The sequence below is a fragment of the Lynx rufus genome, unplaced genomic scaffold, assembly GCF_022079265.1.
Source record: "Lynx rufus isolate CCGP_SWC_20201006 ecotype Redwood Valley unplaced genomic scaffold, mLynRuf1.p SCAF_3, whole genome shotgun sequence".
Lineage (NCBI taxonomy): Eukaryota > Metazoa > Chordata > Mammalia > Carnivora > Felidae > Lynx > Lynx rufus.
Window position 1 is genome coordinate 179,323,574 of NW_025814845.1, and position 15,154 is coordinate 179,338,727.

Here is a 15,154-nt window from a genome sequence, read left to right on the forward strand (position 1 = left end):
GCTGGCTGGTTCCTTAAAGAGATGAATCTCTCTTTGAAGAAGCATCAACATACCTTGCTTCCTAGAATCCCCCATTCTTGCAAATCACATTTCTTAGGAGATACCTCACGAGCTATGGTTATCATCAGCCAGCTTCAGTTACCTTTTGATCCCCCGTTCCTACCTTGATCTATGAATTTCTACATTACCTTACTATTATTAGCCCACGTTATAAGACCCATACAACAGCTAACACCCATCTATCGTGATCAAGTAAGTTTTACTGATAGAAGTAAAAACAAAGTAAAAAACAAAAACAAGGATAAAATAATTACAAACCCATCTATCCAACAACTTGAAATGTACAGGTCACTAAAAAACCAAATTCATTAGCTATAATGTGCATTTCAGAATATTCATTGGCCTGTCTCTGTTGAAATTCCTTCAGATCTGCCTCTCTGTCCAGTTAGGTGGCTTACTTCTTGGGCCACCCAATGGAGACAGAGCTGTCAAATTCCCAGAGGCAGATAATATATTTGACTATAAGAAATCTAATCAAATTGTCAAAAACACAGAAAATCAGCTAAGGAAATTGCAAAACATAGTTCATGGTTCTGGTGCAGTGTATGCAAAGGTTTCATCAAGGCAAAAACCAAAATTTATCATTATTATCTCCAAATAATCTGTGGTTTCCTTTCCCCCCAACCAGAACATTTTAGTCATAGCTAATCAGTGGATACTATTAGGCCCAGCTTCAAGAAACCATCTTTTCTTTATTTTTGATGGTAACCTCAGGCATTTCTAGAAAGCTCTAAATCCCTCCCCACCCAGCATCAGGCGCAGGCCTGGTGCCCCAGTTTCCAGCCTTCTCAACTTACTCTGAGATGACTTACTAAGAATAAGAAAGAGAATATATAAATCTTTCCAGAGTGATTCCAACCCCACCCCCAACCCTGGGGCCACAACTGCAGCATCGCATTAGAATTCACCAAGTATGTCCAGCAGCACTGCAAGAAATACATGTATACCTCTTGGAATAAGACAGAGAGCATTTGACAAAAATTCAGATCAGACATGAGACCTTGACCTAGGGCTTTAACAAAAGATGCGGAGGGGAGGACTCCAACTGTGTGGTATGACGGACTTGATAATCAATTAGACAAGGGGGATGAGTAGGAAAGGATCCCAAGAGCTCCAGCTGGCATGCCTAAGTGAAAGGCGACACTAAACAAGCAGAGAATAAGTTCTACTGGATTTAAGGGACTATGAAATATGCAGGTAAAGATTTCCAAAGGACTGTCAAAAACTGGGGATGAAGCTTAGGTGAGAGGTGTAAGGTGTATGTGCATTACTCTAGACCATCATCTTATAAGCATAAAACATGAGTTATGAGTAGATAAGACTATCTAGGAAGTATGGAGAAAGAGAGAATTCAAATATACCACGGGAAAAAATGTCAGGCAACAAAAACTTTAGAGAAGGCATACACAAAAGAGCTATTAAAAAATTCTGAGAGTGAAAAATCAAACAGGTGAGAGTTCCTACATTGCATTTACATTGAAAAGATTAAAAAGTATAATTCTTGCTAAGAATTCAATAATGTATATACCAAAGACCCATAATGTTTCTATCTACGAATATCATAGTGAGTCACATGTCTTATAATGTAAAATTTAGATATTGGATTATTTTAAAAGAAGGACAGAATATCATTTAAGTCAAACATTCTTTTGGGAAGGGAGCATAGTGTTTATTGTTGTGTTTACTTGAATTCATTCTTTCTTTTTCAATGAAACTTTAAACTGTTAACTTTCCCAAACTTTAGTTGATGTTTCTTCTCGTTATTCTTATGCATTTGTACTCCCATACTACATGGCATAAAACAAGACGTAGAAACAAATAAGATTTCAATCTTTGGTATTTTAATTACAGTGTGCGTGCTGGAAAACAAGGTACAGTTCTACAACTTTGAGCACAGACCTTAAAATAAAATGGATAGTTCATCTCACAAAATCTCAGAAATTAAGACAGAGAAGACAAAAAAAATTACGCTCAGCATATGTGCAGTTAATTTTAACAGTTATGCTAATCTATGAAATCAAGTTAAAGTATAGCATTAACCATTTAATCATTTGAGAGAGCATGATGTCACATATAACATTAAGTTTTTAGTATGCTTGAATCTTATCTTTCTAAAAGTTTCTGAAATCCACTTCAGGTATGTAAATATGAAACATACCAAAAGAAATAAACAAAAACATTACTAACTGCGAACGTTAAGCACTTTAAAGTCAGTTGTATTTTTATTTACTATTAACAGCTATTCATGATTTAGAAAATAAGTAAAATAAATATAGATGTAAAAACATACACATATTTACAAAATGAAAGAAGGTTTGTAGAGTAATTGGCCTCACAAGCAAATGAAAGATCCTCAATCACGCTTGCCACATGCCAAAAATATGTTTAACCTAATCTGGCTATATATTTCACATAATTATTAAATACTTATAATTTCTCCCAAGAATGCTTAATAACAAGGGGCTTTATTATTAAGACACAACACCATCATAGAACTGCTTACTCTTTGGACCATGACTCAAGCATGACCTTTAAGAAACTTGATGAGATGAGATAAAATATCCAAAAGTCTAAACTGCCTTGGCTGCCTAGAGCAATCAACTATCACAACATTAATTTTAAAAAGTGAGTCTGAAAAAAATTAAACAAAATGCTGTTAAGATGAGCTCATTTATTTTAACATTTCTTAAATAATGTCTCCACACCAGGTAAAGGTAATAGGCATTAGAAATGCAGATTTAGAAATGTAAATGTGCGTTCTGGACAAATGCCAAATTTGAAAACAATAAAAAAATAATAACAATAATTTAACACAGGTTGTCTTAGCACATGTATAGGTTCTGGTAACCTACGTGCTAAATCACAGTCTCTCATTCCAGGCGTCGGTGAGTTTCATTTTGCAGCAAGCAAGCTCCTAAATTGTGCAGCTATCACATGCAATGGAAGTCATGCACACAGCCTAACTGGACAGACAGCGTAATTCACACTTTCTAAACCTCGTATCTGTTGACAAATTGAAGTAAATACATCCGGAGGTATGAGCTGTTCAGAAGAGATGCCAAATATAGCGGCATGACTACTGAAACATTATGAAAATAACCAAGTGTCTGAAAAAGGTCTTAATAACCTTTAAGTATATATGTATTTATAACCACTAATTCCTTACGAAAGTATCTAAGAAGAGTAAAGAAAGAAAAAGTATTATGAGGCCAGGAATTAGCTTAAGACACAAGTATACTTGTTAGAGATAGGCCACAAATCTGCCTCTAAGCTTTTTAGCAACTAAAGCAAAACGGGAAATACAATCAGTTTTATCATGGAAAGGATTCCTAAGATTAAATACCAAGCAGGTGCTTAGTTGTAGAACTAAGTCTGGTACTCAGACTAGATAGAATTTCTCTCTCATGAGCCTCATGTTGAGAGGAAGCTGGCAACCTAGGATATAATTCACTAAGACTTTAGGTAAGCAATTTCTCTCCTTGAGTTGGTTAGCTTCTCCTTCTCATTTGGATTTCAAAATCCCTCAAATACTCTGAGTAGATACAGACTTGAGGAATCGCAATGATAGCACTATTTTCCCATTCATGACATTGATTTATTATATCATGTTTCACAAAAATGCTCTTGCTCATGGCAGCTGAATTGGTTATTTCTACCCAAGAAAGAATCAAAGGCTCTTTTATCTCAGGTAGATAATATTTATTTTTCCAGCCATTCTAAAGAAAGATGGAAGTTCAAAAACCAATATGAAAAGAAGTCAGATAGTGATAATGTGTGGGTTAGTAACTGAAGCATTACATGCCTCCAGCAAAGAGGAAAATAGTAAGCTCTTGGCTCTCATAGATTTAAGGCTTGCATTTTTTTTTTAACTCTTTAGGAGTAACCCAGAATGTTTGTGGCTGACAGCCATTAATAATTCAGCAGGGACACTGACAAAGCCGGTGTGACTGTGCAAGGCACTAGGCCCCATAAGTCAGTTGGATCCACCATGCTGAAGACAAAGCTCAAATCGCTTGGCTGTGTCCTGTTCTCCATGTCACTTAAACAGTCATTCTGGTGAATAAAAGAAATGATGTTTCTTTGAAGAAAATGGTCTCCAGAAGAATGAAAAACTCTACTTTTGATAGTGAGAGAGAAGACATCTAAGAAAATGATGGCTCTTAGGCAGGAAATATGTTATCAGATGCATCATCCCCTTGAATGTTGACTTGCAAAGGTTTTGTAAAGCTTTCCTCAAAAAAGTTATTATTCCATATTGACCCTCCTATGAATATAAAAGAAATGTCTTTCCAAAATAATATTGAGCTATCTATATATCTTCATTTGTGATTCCTGGCATAAACATGATTTGGAAAAAAATGACATGAAAAAAAAGCATATCAAGGTGCAAAGCCCATTTTACATGGCAGTTAACATTTAATTCTGTTAAATCACAAAGATTACCATTAAAAACTTTAGTTTTATCATGGATTAAATCATCTTGTATTTATTTCCAGATTTCTGGGATATCATAAAATCTAAGGACTTAATAATTTTAGTGTCAGTATAATCACTCAGATTGATTTTTTAAATTTCATGATTAATACTAGATGTACATCAAGCTGCAATGGCAAAGGAACACTAGAGGTTAAATCCAATTTACAGTCCTAAAAAAATAAACATTATCTGCAGTGACCTGAGAGGCAGAATAATGAAGGAGATGAGTGGACTCGGACAAAATATACAGAGTTTATTTCAAAAGATTGGTATAAAGTCATGGAACTCTTATCTAGTGGTCTCAACCTGTGATTTATCTATCATTTTATTAGAGGTTTTATTTGCAAATATCAACCATCAGCAATTTGGCCTAAAGTAAAACATTAGGAATAAGCATATTCACAAAAATAAAAATGGACTGCAAATAATTATTCTGTAACAGGCGTAAATCTATTGTGACTATAGGTAAAATACTATCACTTTTATTTGAAACAAGATTAAAGAAATCCAGTGAGAAGTTCCTACTATCAGAAATCCTATGAACTTTGTGAAAATTTGGCCTATATAGAAGAGCACAGGATTTAGAAATGGAGGGCAAAGATTTAAGTTCTTATTCCATTATTTCTTAATCTTGTGATCCCAGGCATTTCCTTTGATTTTTCTGTCTCCATTTTGGCATCTCTAAAATAAGACTAATATTCAGCAGACAAACTTATAATGACATTCAAACAGGAACACATTTGGGGAATAAAAAGAGATATATTAACTTTATCAATTTGAAAATAATTTTCTTCTAGGGAGGCACAAAAGTACTTGGAGTATGCAGAGCCCTAGACTCAAACCAGCAGGTTCTTAACCTGTGTTCTTCAGTCTTATAGCTCCGGGCAGGATTCCAGGGTCAACTGCAGGGGCCAAGGAGAAGTAGACTCCATAAAGCCCCCAACCTGTCCTGAACTAGGGCTGTTCCCCTTTTATTGGTATCAGACACTACAAAGATGTTGTTTGAACAAATCCTTCAGCTGTGGCTAAAAATGATTACAGCGAAAACTACTAATGAGATCCAGTTCCCACCCTCCAACACTACTGTCACCTGAGAAGCCTGAGGGGAAGAAGGACAGGGATGCACACCCAAGTTGCCCCCTCTGGTTGACAGCCATCCCAGGGTCTGAACCAGGACTTCTAAGTATTGCTTCACCAAGATGAGAGCCCTTTCCACCACACAAATCAATGACTTTAAAGGCTCCAAGCTGGTAGATGGGGAGTGAGGGTTTTAAGTATTTTGGGGTGCCTCTGACTTCTAACTGCTGGCAAACTCCATTTCGGTGTGGGGTGATTGGTTTGATTAATATCTAAGGCTGAATCTTGGGGTCTTGTTTCACAGATGAACCCTGCCATGGCAATTAAAGCCTCTCCGCCTGGAAAATAAAATCCTTTATTTTTAAAGGTCTCTGATGTTTAGTTGATGTAGAACAGTCTAGAAAACCTATTTCATACCAACAAAGCACTATAAATGTTCTAAAACCTGATCAGGGCTTACAATATTTTTCAGAGTGAATCTATAAAAATATTGTTTAGGAGTGTCAAGAAAACTCTCAAGGTATTTGGCACCATTTTTAATTGTTAGGATGTCAGCCTGTGATTCTCTTGGAGAGATGGTAATCCTTTAATTTTCTCATTCTGGAGTTGACCTAGAAGTCTCTAGTAAGTTTCATTAAGGATATGAGAGCACCACACATTTCTATACTCGCAAAGAAGAAAAAAGAGACTTCGAGTAAAATAAAAAGTTAGATGGTAGCATATTAAAATCTACATTAATATAAAACGAGATAACTTACTTTCAGTCATATAGAGATTTAGAAGCTAAGAATTTTATCACAAATTCCCAACAAATCAAGCAAAATTCTCAACTAAACTTATAAACTTTTATTGTGATACATTAACATCTACTCATTTACCTATTAAAATGCATATCCTCAAACATTTCACAGACATTTGAACAAAAATACAAAAATACGTGGTCATTTCCCTTACTAACTTAAAGTTGTAATCTCTGCCAAATTGCATTTTAGCTGAGATTCCAATACAGGATGAGAAACACCTCACTAAATATTATATAAAGGGAATGCCCCAAAAGACACATGCTGATTTATTGCTTTACAGCATTAAGCCATCTTGTGTAGCTGTGATTTTGAGTCCATAAATCCTAAAATATTCTTTTTCACTGGACCTTCAAAATTTGATGTATTCTCAATTGGTAAAGTCTGAAGATCAGCAAAGCTGTAATAGCCAGGATGAAGATTTGGAATGTCTGCTGAGTGATGACAGCAGGTCCCTGAAGATTTTTGAAATAGTCATTTACACAACTCCCCTCAAATTTTAAACAAAACTGTTTACTTTTCTTAATTCTCTTTCCACGCACATTAAAAATGCCCCCTCATCCCTCCTAACTATATAAAAATGAGAAACTTTCACAATTATTACTTGAAGTTAATTTCAACTTCAATGAAACAGGTCCATATTCTGAATGTAAGGAAATCAAGATTAACTGTTTCTAAGTCTTCATGACTGGTTTCTGTTAACAAAAGAGAAATGGAACTAGCCCTGGAGGGAGAAAACTGTAATTTCTTTGGATGTGAAAGAGGTCAAATAATTCAGTATTCACAAACGTTTCCTAATTCTAAGCCAAGAAGTGAATATATAAAGCAGGTTGCTAAAAATATGACATTTGTTAGAGACTACTATTTTTCACTATGGAATGACTAATAAAAACCAAAAAACAAAAACAAAACAAACAAAAAAAAACACCTACTTATACTCATCACAAAGCCTCCTACACTGCAGCAACCCTAACTTTCCTGAGCTGAGTGTCTTATTGACGAAACAACAACAACAACAACAAATTTTTTTTTAGAATTCTTCTAAGTGCCAACTCTATTTGATTGAAATTGTAGACTAATGTACTATGAGACTTGCTTTAAAACCTCAGCATTTTAAAATCAACCACTTGTTTAAACACCTCTGCATTTTTCTTTTTTGCTAGATTATCATTTCTCACCCATGCAATACTTTCTTAATGACCTAATTGTATTATTCAGGGAAGCTTTTCCTGGCCTATCTAGGGCAAGTTTCAAGTTCTTGGTAAATGAAATTTTATTTAAATTAAAGAGATAAAATTAAGTAACAGTGACTGGACCACATTTAATTAATTCAAACAAGTATAATTATATTTATTGAAGAGCTGTTTTATGCATCTCAGGATTAACTATGCAGTTTATAATTTTTGCACCTTATAAAATGATAATTAAGAAAATATTCCAGAAGCATATTGTTTATGTTCTGCAAGCAATGGAAAAATTTCATTTTAATGTCTAGCCAGTCATCCCATTAAAGGAACAGTCCTGATAAATAAATTACAGCTGGGATCAAATAAGACTGCAAAAATTATACTGTACTCTTGATGTGTTTTATGGTTTTGATCTCAAAGCAAATTACAATTATTCACAAATAAATGCTTAGCATCTGAAAACATAAGTTCTTGAAACTTGTATTTCAAAAGCTGAGTAAAATAGTCACCAAAGTTTTATGTACTACTTAAACATAGCCATTTATTCAGCCTAATATTTCTTACAGATAAACATTACAAAAAGCAAATTTATAAGTGCCAGCTCCGAAAATTACTAATGCATAAGATATCCCATTTAAAAGAGGGAAACTACAGACCTAAAATAAAAGCTAAAGTTATTATCTTGAATATAAATTACAAAGAGTCCTAAGTCAGAGATATTCCAGGATAGAGGGTGATTTCTCTAATATCAATATTCATTAACACGCACATTTCCAAAGCAGTAACCCATAGTTGGGGTTCTTTGATGTTGTTTCTTCTTTAAAACAAACACCACGGCAAAATCCAGAGTAAAGTTTATACATTTATTGGAGAAACAGATAGAGATCAAAGGGAAAAGAACAGACCAAAAGTCTTTGGATGAGAACTCGCTCCCTTTTCAACACTGAGCTGTTTCATCAGGAGCTTGTGTGCAGAATAGATGATGAAACATGGTCACCTTCATTAGCAGGTTTTATACATACGACTGCATTTTAGTTTTGCACCAGTAAATCTTTTAATGTGCATATTATGTTTAGTTTTATGATAATGACAGCAATGGCTGTTAACACCTAATTATTGGAGTTTATCTTTAGTTGAAAAACTTGCAAAAGACAACTCTATTTACGGAACAGCATATAAAAAATCAATGTCCACACATCCAGCATAGCAAAAAATAGATTCCTCGCTAAAATCTCATAAAGAGAAAATTGTTTACCACAAAAAAGATTTTAAAAATTGGTAAAATCTGCCTTTCCTAAAACTTGAGGGAAGCAGTTTCACCTAATAATGGCACTAATGATCTAAAACTAAGCTAAATGGTATCCCTGTAATATTATGCACATTATTTATTTATCAAATCCTAGTGAACATTGTTTTTATTTTCATGTATTTAAAACATCACCGAAAGTAGTTTTTATATGAATGTGACTTAATGTAAGCATCCTTGGACCACAGGAAGAAAAGTCAACATGCAAATAATGTGAAAAAATTAGTATCCCCAGCTTCTATCTCCCCTCTCTCCACTGACCACCATGGGGGTCTCCTTCAGTAAGAAGCCACCAGAAAATAACTTCAGCTGGAATTGTCTAGAAAACCCAAGCCAATGGATTCTGATAATATGAGGAAATCCAGACAAGTTATTCCACATATAGTAAGTACATCCAGCTCTAGAAAGTGTCATATTCCAGAATGTGTTTTAAAGCTTCCAGGTTTTAGAAGCACAGTCAAACCTGACTACACAAATGTACTCCCAAACTAGAGGATCTCGAACATTTTTGAATAAGGCTTGACTACATTTCCTCTTTTACCTATTCTAGACTCCCAACAGTGGCTTGTCCCTGACATAACTGTTCAGCAACCTCAACAGATCTGTGCCTTGAACATTCCTTCTTCCCAGTCATTGCCAATCCACTCCCTCCCACCCAAGCTCTTCCATTTTCTACCCTTTGCTGCTTGTCTGCAAAGTGCAACACACTCTGGCTGCAAGAATCTCTGAGTTTGTGTGTAATAGTTTTGCCCTTAACTGGGATCCTCTACTCAACTAGACGCAAGCTTCCAGAGTGGGTTTGCTCTTTTGCTGATTTAAACAATTTAGTGGTGCCAAGATTTGGGGGGCAGGGGGTCTAAGCTAGCAAAACACTAATGGGATATCAGGAGAAATGACCACCCAAACCATTTTCCTTTTCATTTCTCCTAAGAGATGTCCCACACCTAATATTTAACCAAAAAATCAATCTGGATACTCTGTCTCTGCATGAGACACACAGTACAAACATTCATGTACTTTCTTTTGCATCTCAAATAAAACCTCCCCCTCTCTCAAGAGATTGGGATGCTTGGGAAAAGCTGCAAGGGATCTTTTCAAACACAAAGACAATATATTCTGTCTTGGTATTGTGCAGAAATAATAGCAGGGCTTTTTTCTAGGCTAGGGTCTACTGATTGTGATCTTGGCCCTAACCCAGAAACTTGTTGTTCCCCAACTTTAAGTGAAGCAGCAGTATGCCTCCTTACTACTTCACTTTTTTTTTTCTTTTTCTTTTTCTTTTTTTTTTTTTCCTAACAAAACCAGTCTTAAATGAAGTGGTGTCTAAGTTCTGACCATCCCGCCCCACTCCCTCTTCATGGACAGTCTGTGGCAGGGGCAGATTCCACAAAGCGCCCCTACAGGGAGGTCCCTCCTTGCCTTCTCCTCCTATGCAATTTGGAGCACTAGGAGATCTGGGGTCCACACTCCAGGAGAACCGGGCTCCCGGGCGGGGCGCCGTGGCCAGGGCAGACAGCCGGCTGCTAACAGCCTTTTGCCCTCTACAGGGGATTTCTCCACCCCTCTCTCTATACAGGGCAAATCCATTTTCCGTGACATTTCCAAGCAAACGTCTACTAGTCAAGTTCCCCCAGTGGGTAGGAGTGTCTAAAAGTCCTCATCTGAACAGTCCATCTGAAATGAATCTCTAGTAAAAATAAATAAATAAGAACCCTCTGAAGCAATCAATACAGTCGAGTGCAGAAAATGCCTAGGGGTAAGGAAAAAAAAAAACGTGGATAATAAAAGATGCTCCCAGCTTCCAGCTCCCCCCCCACCCTTTCCCGCTTTTTCATTTACAGTGAGCGGGACATTTAAATTATTGTGTGGTTTGTTGATTTTTTTTTTTAAGTTTCGTAGGGGTTTTTTGGTCTGTTTTTACACGGCACTGCAGGCGGCCTGTGCCCACAGGCAGAGGGGCAACGTGTCAGCCTAGATGCCCCTGCCAGCCATCCCCCTCGCGGCCGAGCCGGGGATCCGCGAGGGAGAAGGTGCGGAGAGGGTCCTCAGCGGAGCGGCGGGTCCTGCGGGAGTGGGGGACCGCGGGGGCCGCGGCTCGGGTCCCAGACGGAGCTTGGCTCCTCGGAGGGGGAAGGAGCCTCGGCGGGTGCCACCCCCCTCCTCTCCACTCCCCAGAGCCGGGTGCCTGGAGCAGGCACGGTCGCGGCGGGGCCCGGCGGGGGCAGCCGGGGAACCTCTCCGGTCCCCCCATCCTCCCCCACCCCACAACACGAGTTCGCGCCCCGGGCAGTGCAACTGTGGGGGAGACCGCGTCAGCGGTTGTGGGGAGAATAAGGTCTGCACGAGTGTGGGAACGAACACAAGCCCTGGCCACCGACGCCTCGGTGCCCGGAATCTCCGAGCGGAAACAAGGCTGCCCCCGGGCGGGTGGGGGGAGCCGAGGCAAAGTGGCGGCGCAGCTCGGGCAACTTTGCGGAGCAGCCGGGCGACAGCAGCGGGCAGAGACTGCTGCCTCCGCTTCCCCGGCGAGGCTAACGGGCACCCAGAACGCTGCTGCCTCCGACCAGGAGGCGGAGGACGGAGTGGCTGTGGTCGCGAGCGGGAGGCAGGCAGGGAGCCCAGCCCGGGAGTGCCAGCCGCCCTCCGCGTCTTCGGCCCGCCGAGGGGCGCCTGCGCCCGGGTACGCTGCACCCCAAATGCCCACTCGCCGTCCCACGGGGCCACCAACTATTCGAGCGGTGCAAGGAAGAGGCAGCGGAAAAAAGGGAGGAGAGCGAGAGAGCAGACGAGCGCGAGAAAGCAGGACCGACGCCCGCCCGGAGGATCACGTACCTTTAGCTCCTCAATATCCAGGTTTGTTGATCTGTCCATGGAGCGAAACTAAAGGAAGTGCAGAGAAACCGGGCAAGTTGAACCAAAAAACAATCTAGTCTTTTAGTTTCCAGCCTAAACTCAGCTTTATCCTCCTCCAAGCCCTGGCAGCTTCTCTCAGTCTCATTCTCCGTGATCACGCCGCCTCCACCGGTTAAAAATAATAAAAATAAATAAATAATAATTACAATTCAGTTTGTTTTACTTCCTGGAAGATTTAGTGGCAGGTGATCTTTACCTCGGTGCCACACAGCTCAGCGGAATCAAGCACGGGGGTGGGGGGGGGGGAGATCCACTCTATTTAAGATTATTTCTTCTTCTGCAATAAGCTTAGAAACCAGCGAATTGCTGCATCCCAAGAAAAAAAGCTGCTTCCCTGGACAGCATCATGCGGCAAATTTCAAGCAAATGTGTTCAAACTGAAGAGAAGAGTATACGATAAAAGCCTTCCTCCGTCAGGCTTACTCTGGGAGCTAATTTAGCACACTGAGTCCCAAGCATTAGCAATGATCAATTTCCCTGGCACGATAACCAAATCCCCGAAGTCCTGCATAGACTTAAAAATGTCTTGCAGCTAAGAGGTATTCTCTCAATGGGGAAAAGAAGATAATAAAGTCTGAAGGGAAGGACCTCCTTTGAAGGTTATGCTAAAAAGAGTTGAGAGAATAGGAGGTGGATCCTACAGAGGAGAGGAAAGAGGGAGAGAGAGAAAGCCAGAGAGGGAGAGAAAAATTTTCCTCCTGCTTTGCTGTTTTACTGGCCTTCACCACCAGGTGACTGACTTCACTTCTCTCTTCCCACAGCCGGCGCTAAGGGGATTTCTCTCATCTGTCAAAAAGCAACATTTCCTCTCCAGACAAATACTGTGCTGCTGGGTCTTAAAGACTGCCCTCTGCCCGGAATCCAGTAGGTGACAAGCATTTTAATTCATTTCACATGTTGCCTCATCTCGTTCGGTAGATCTGGGAAGAACAACGCATGTGTGTGTCATACCCGCGTATTCACATGTATTCACTTTCCATCTGCTTTCAGTGTCGGGGAGCTTAAGAAAGACTCTTAAACAAAGTGACAAATAGAAATAAAGAAAATTTCTCCTCCTGATGCCGCTTAAGATAAGCAATCCTTTCCCGGAAAATTATTCTTTAAATACACGCTGAGAGGTCTGAACACTTAACTTGTAGGGTGTAGATTTGGGGTAAAGGCTCATTTTTTTTTCCATTTAAATGCCCTTTAGTGTAAAAGCCTGACTTTTTGGAGGGATTTAAACATTCTCCTCTTGTTTCATTACGGCATATGAAGTAGTTGAGACCTAAAAATGTTTTCGGATTCAGAAAAAGTGCTGAATAAATCATTACCTTTGTTTCTAAAAAATATCTTTTTTTTTTTTTTTTCCTGGATTTAAGTGTGCACCATCTAGTAGTTGCCTGGCCTCTAATGTATCTTCATCTCCCTTCCTGGCTCTGCTCCAGCCACGTGGTCTACCTCCACCTGCCTTTCCCCACCCCCCACCCCTAGCTCTTACTCCCCAGTCAGGCCAGCTCTCCCTCCCTCTTTGCAAGTCTAACCCTCATCCTTTAGACTTAAGTCACCTCTGGAGAGTGGATTTTCCTCAAGTGAGTCCCTCAGATACTCCCCTTCTCCGTTATCTCTTCATAGCTGCCACACCTTTTTTTATCATTATTTAGTGTACTCACTTGAGATCTGTTTGTTTGTCTGACTCCTCCAGTAGACTGTAAGCTCTGGCAGGCAACTTCCATCTTTCTTATTCACCAACATGTCCCAAGGGGCTAGCACATAAGCACACAAATATGCCTGGAACAGATAAATGTGTGTGGCAAGAATCTTCTACCATGATTATTCTAACATCTAAAAACCTGCATGGCTCCCCCCCCCCCCCCGCCCCGCAACACACAGATTCCAGTGTTTCCTCTCCTAGTCTGCAGCTAATCCTAGTATTCTCAGCTTTATGATTAAACACGAAGTTCTTGAGTTTAAGCTGATTCTATTCCACAAGCTCAGCAATGCTACCTTTCTTTCAAACTTTGACTCGTGCCTCCAGCTTTCAAGGTTAATATCAAGTAGCCAAGAGTCCACGATTAGTGGAGCTGAACATCTTTCCAATGTTCACTTTACTGATGTATGATGAAAAATATGAAGGCTCCAGGTTAAGAATAAATGGTTATGTAAAATGTGTAGCTCTTAAAAGGCTTCTTTTCTAGACATTATCAATCATGAACCATGAATATACATAATTACGGTTTTTAAAATTCCAGTTTTCCCTTATAAAATAATTTTATATTCCCTATCAACCTCTTATTGCCTAAATTCAGCAAGCTGAATACAAAAAGCACATTTATTTTGAGCATATTAAAGTGATACTATCTTTGAGATAACTTTGAAATTTTCAATTGTGAAAACACAATCCAAGAAAGATCTGCAAAAATAAACATTAATGTTTAAACACTATTCAGAAAAAGCAGACTCCAGATAGCTTCTTAGTATGGCATAAAATAATGATTGGAAGAAAAAGTGATTATCATATACAATTATAAAGGCCGACTTTAACCATATTTTGCAAAAGTTTTCTGTAGTCATACATATAATGACTTTAATTCATCTTCAATAGTAAAAAATTATATCCACCATGTAATGTTGACCAGACTGGCATTTGAATTATAGAAACTATAGGTGATTTCCAAATCTGTTCCAAATTTGGGTCTAATTAAATGTCTACACAGCAATAGACTTCCAAGTGTCTTACTATTTCATGAATTCCCATGCAAATTCATTAGGATGAATATTCCTAAAATCAAAAAAATGAAATTTTATCACAAAAATATGACTTACTGAACCATATTTATGTAACCTTTCAAGGCATTCAGGACTCAACTCCACTTCAACTGACACAAGACTAAGTTAGACAACTGTCGGAAAATGAAGTAACTTTAAAGAAACTTGAAATAGGGCAATGGAAGGAAGGGAAAGTGAACTAAGGAAAGGAATATTGTCTAGATGCCCTGAATCAAAATTTCAAGAAGACAGCTACCCACGGCTGCTCCAAGAGATCATGCTGGTACATAGCAGGGTATGTGAGGAGCACAAGATTCAATGTTAGCAAAGATGTATAACTCAAAGACAAAGTGTAAATAGCAATTAGAACCCCCAAGCCAGTGGGGGGGGGGGTGCGGTGAGGGGAGACAGTGTGGAAACACCCGCTGGTCATGAAAGGTTACATTTCAGGAGCATTAGTCCATGGTACATTCAAGAATCATCCTTTACCATAAAGTATTAAAGCAAATGTACAAATGCCATTATGAGCTTCTTTATATTAACTAATTCACAGAAATGGGAAATTTGTAGATACTCTTTCTTATCCC

The 15,154-nt window shown here is 38.9% G+C and overlaps 1 protein-coding gene across 1 annotated transcript in view; it reads right to left on the reverse strand.

Annotated features, from left to right (window-relative positions):
• SGCZ (sarcoglycan zeta) overlaps window positions 1-12,526 on the reverse strand; it is a 1,101,292-nt gene extending 1,088,766 nt beyond the window's left edge. The window contains exon 1 of the mRNA XM_047092209.1: window positions 11,739-12,526. Coding sequence (XP_046948165.1) covers window positions 11,739-11,777 — 39 coding nt within the window. The 5' untranslated portion in view covers window positions 11,778-12,526. The remainder of the gene's footprint in view (window positions 1-11,738) is intronic.
• Window positions 12,527-15,154: the final 2,628 nt, after the last annotated feature.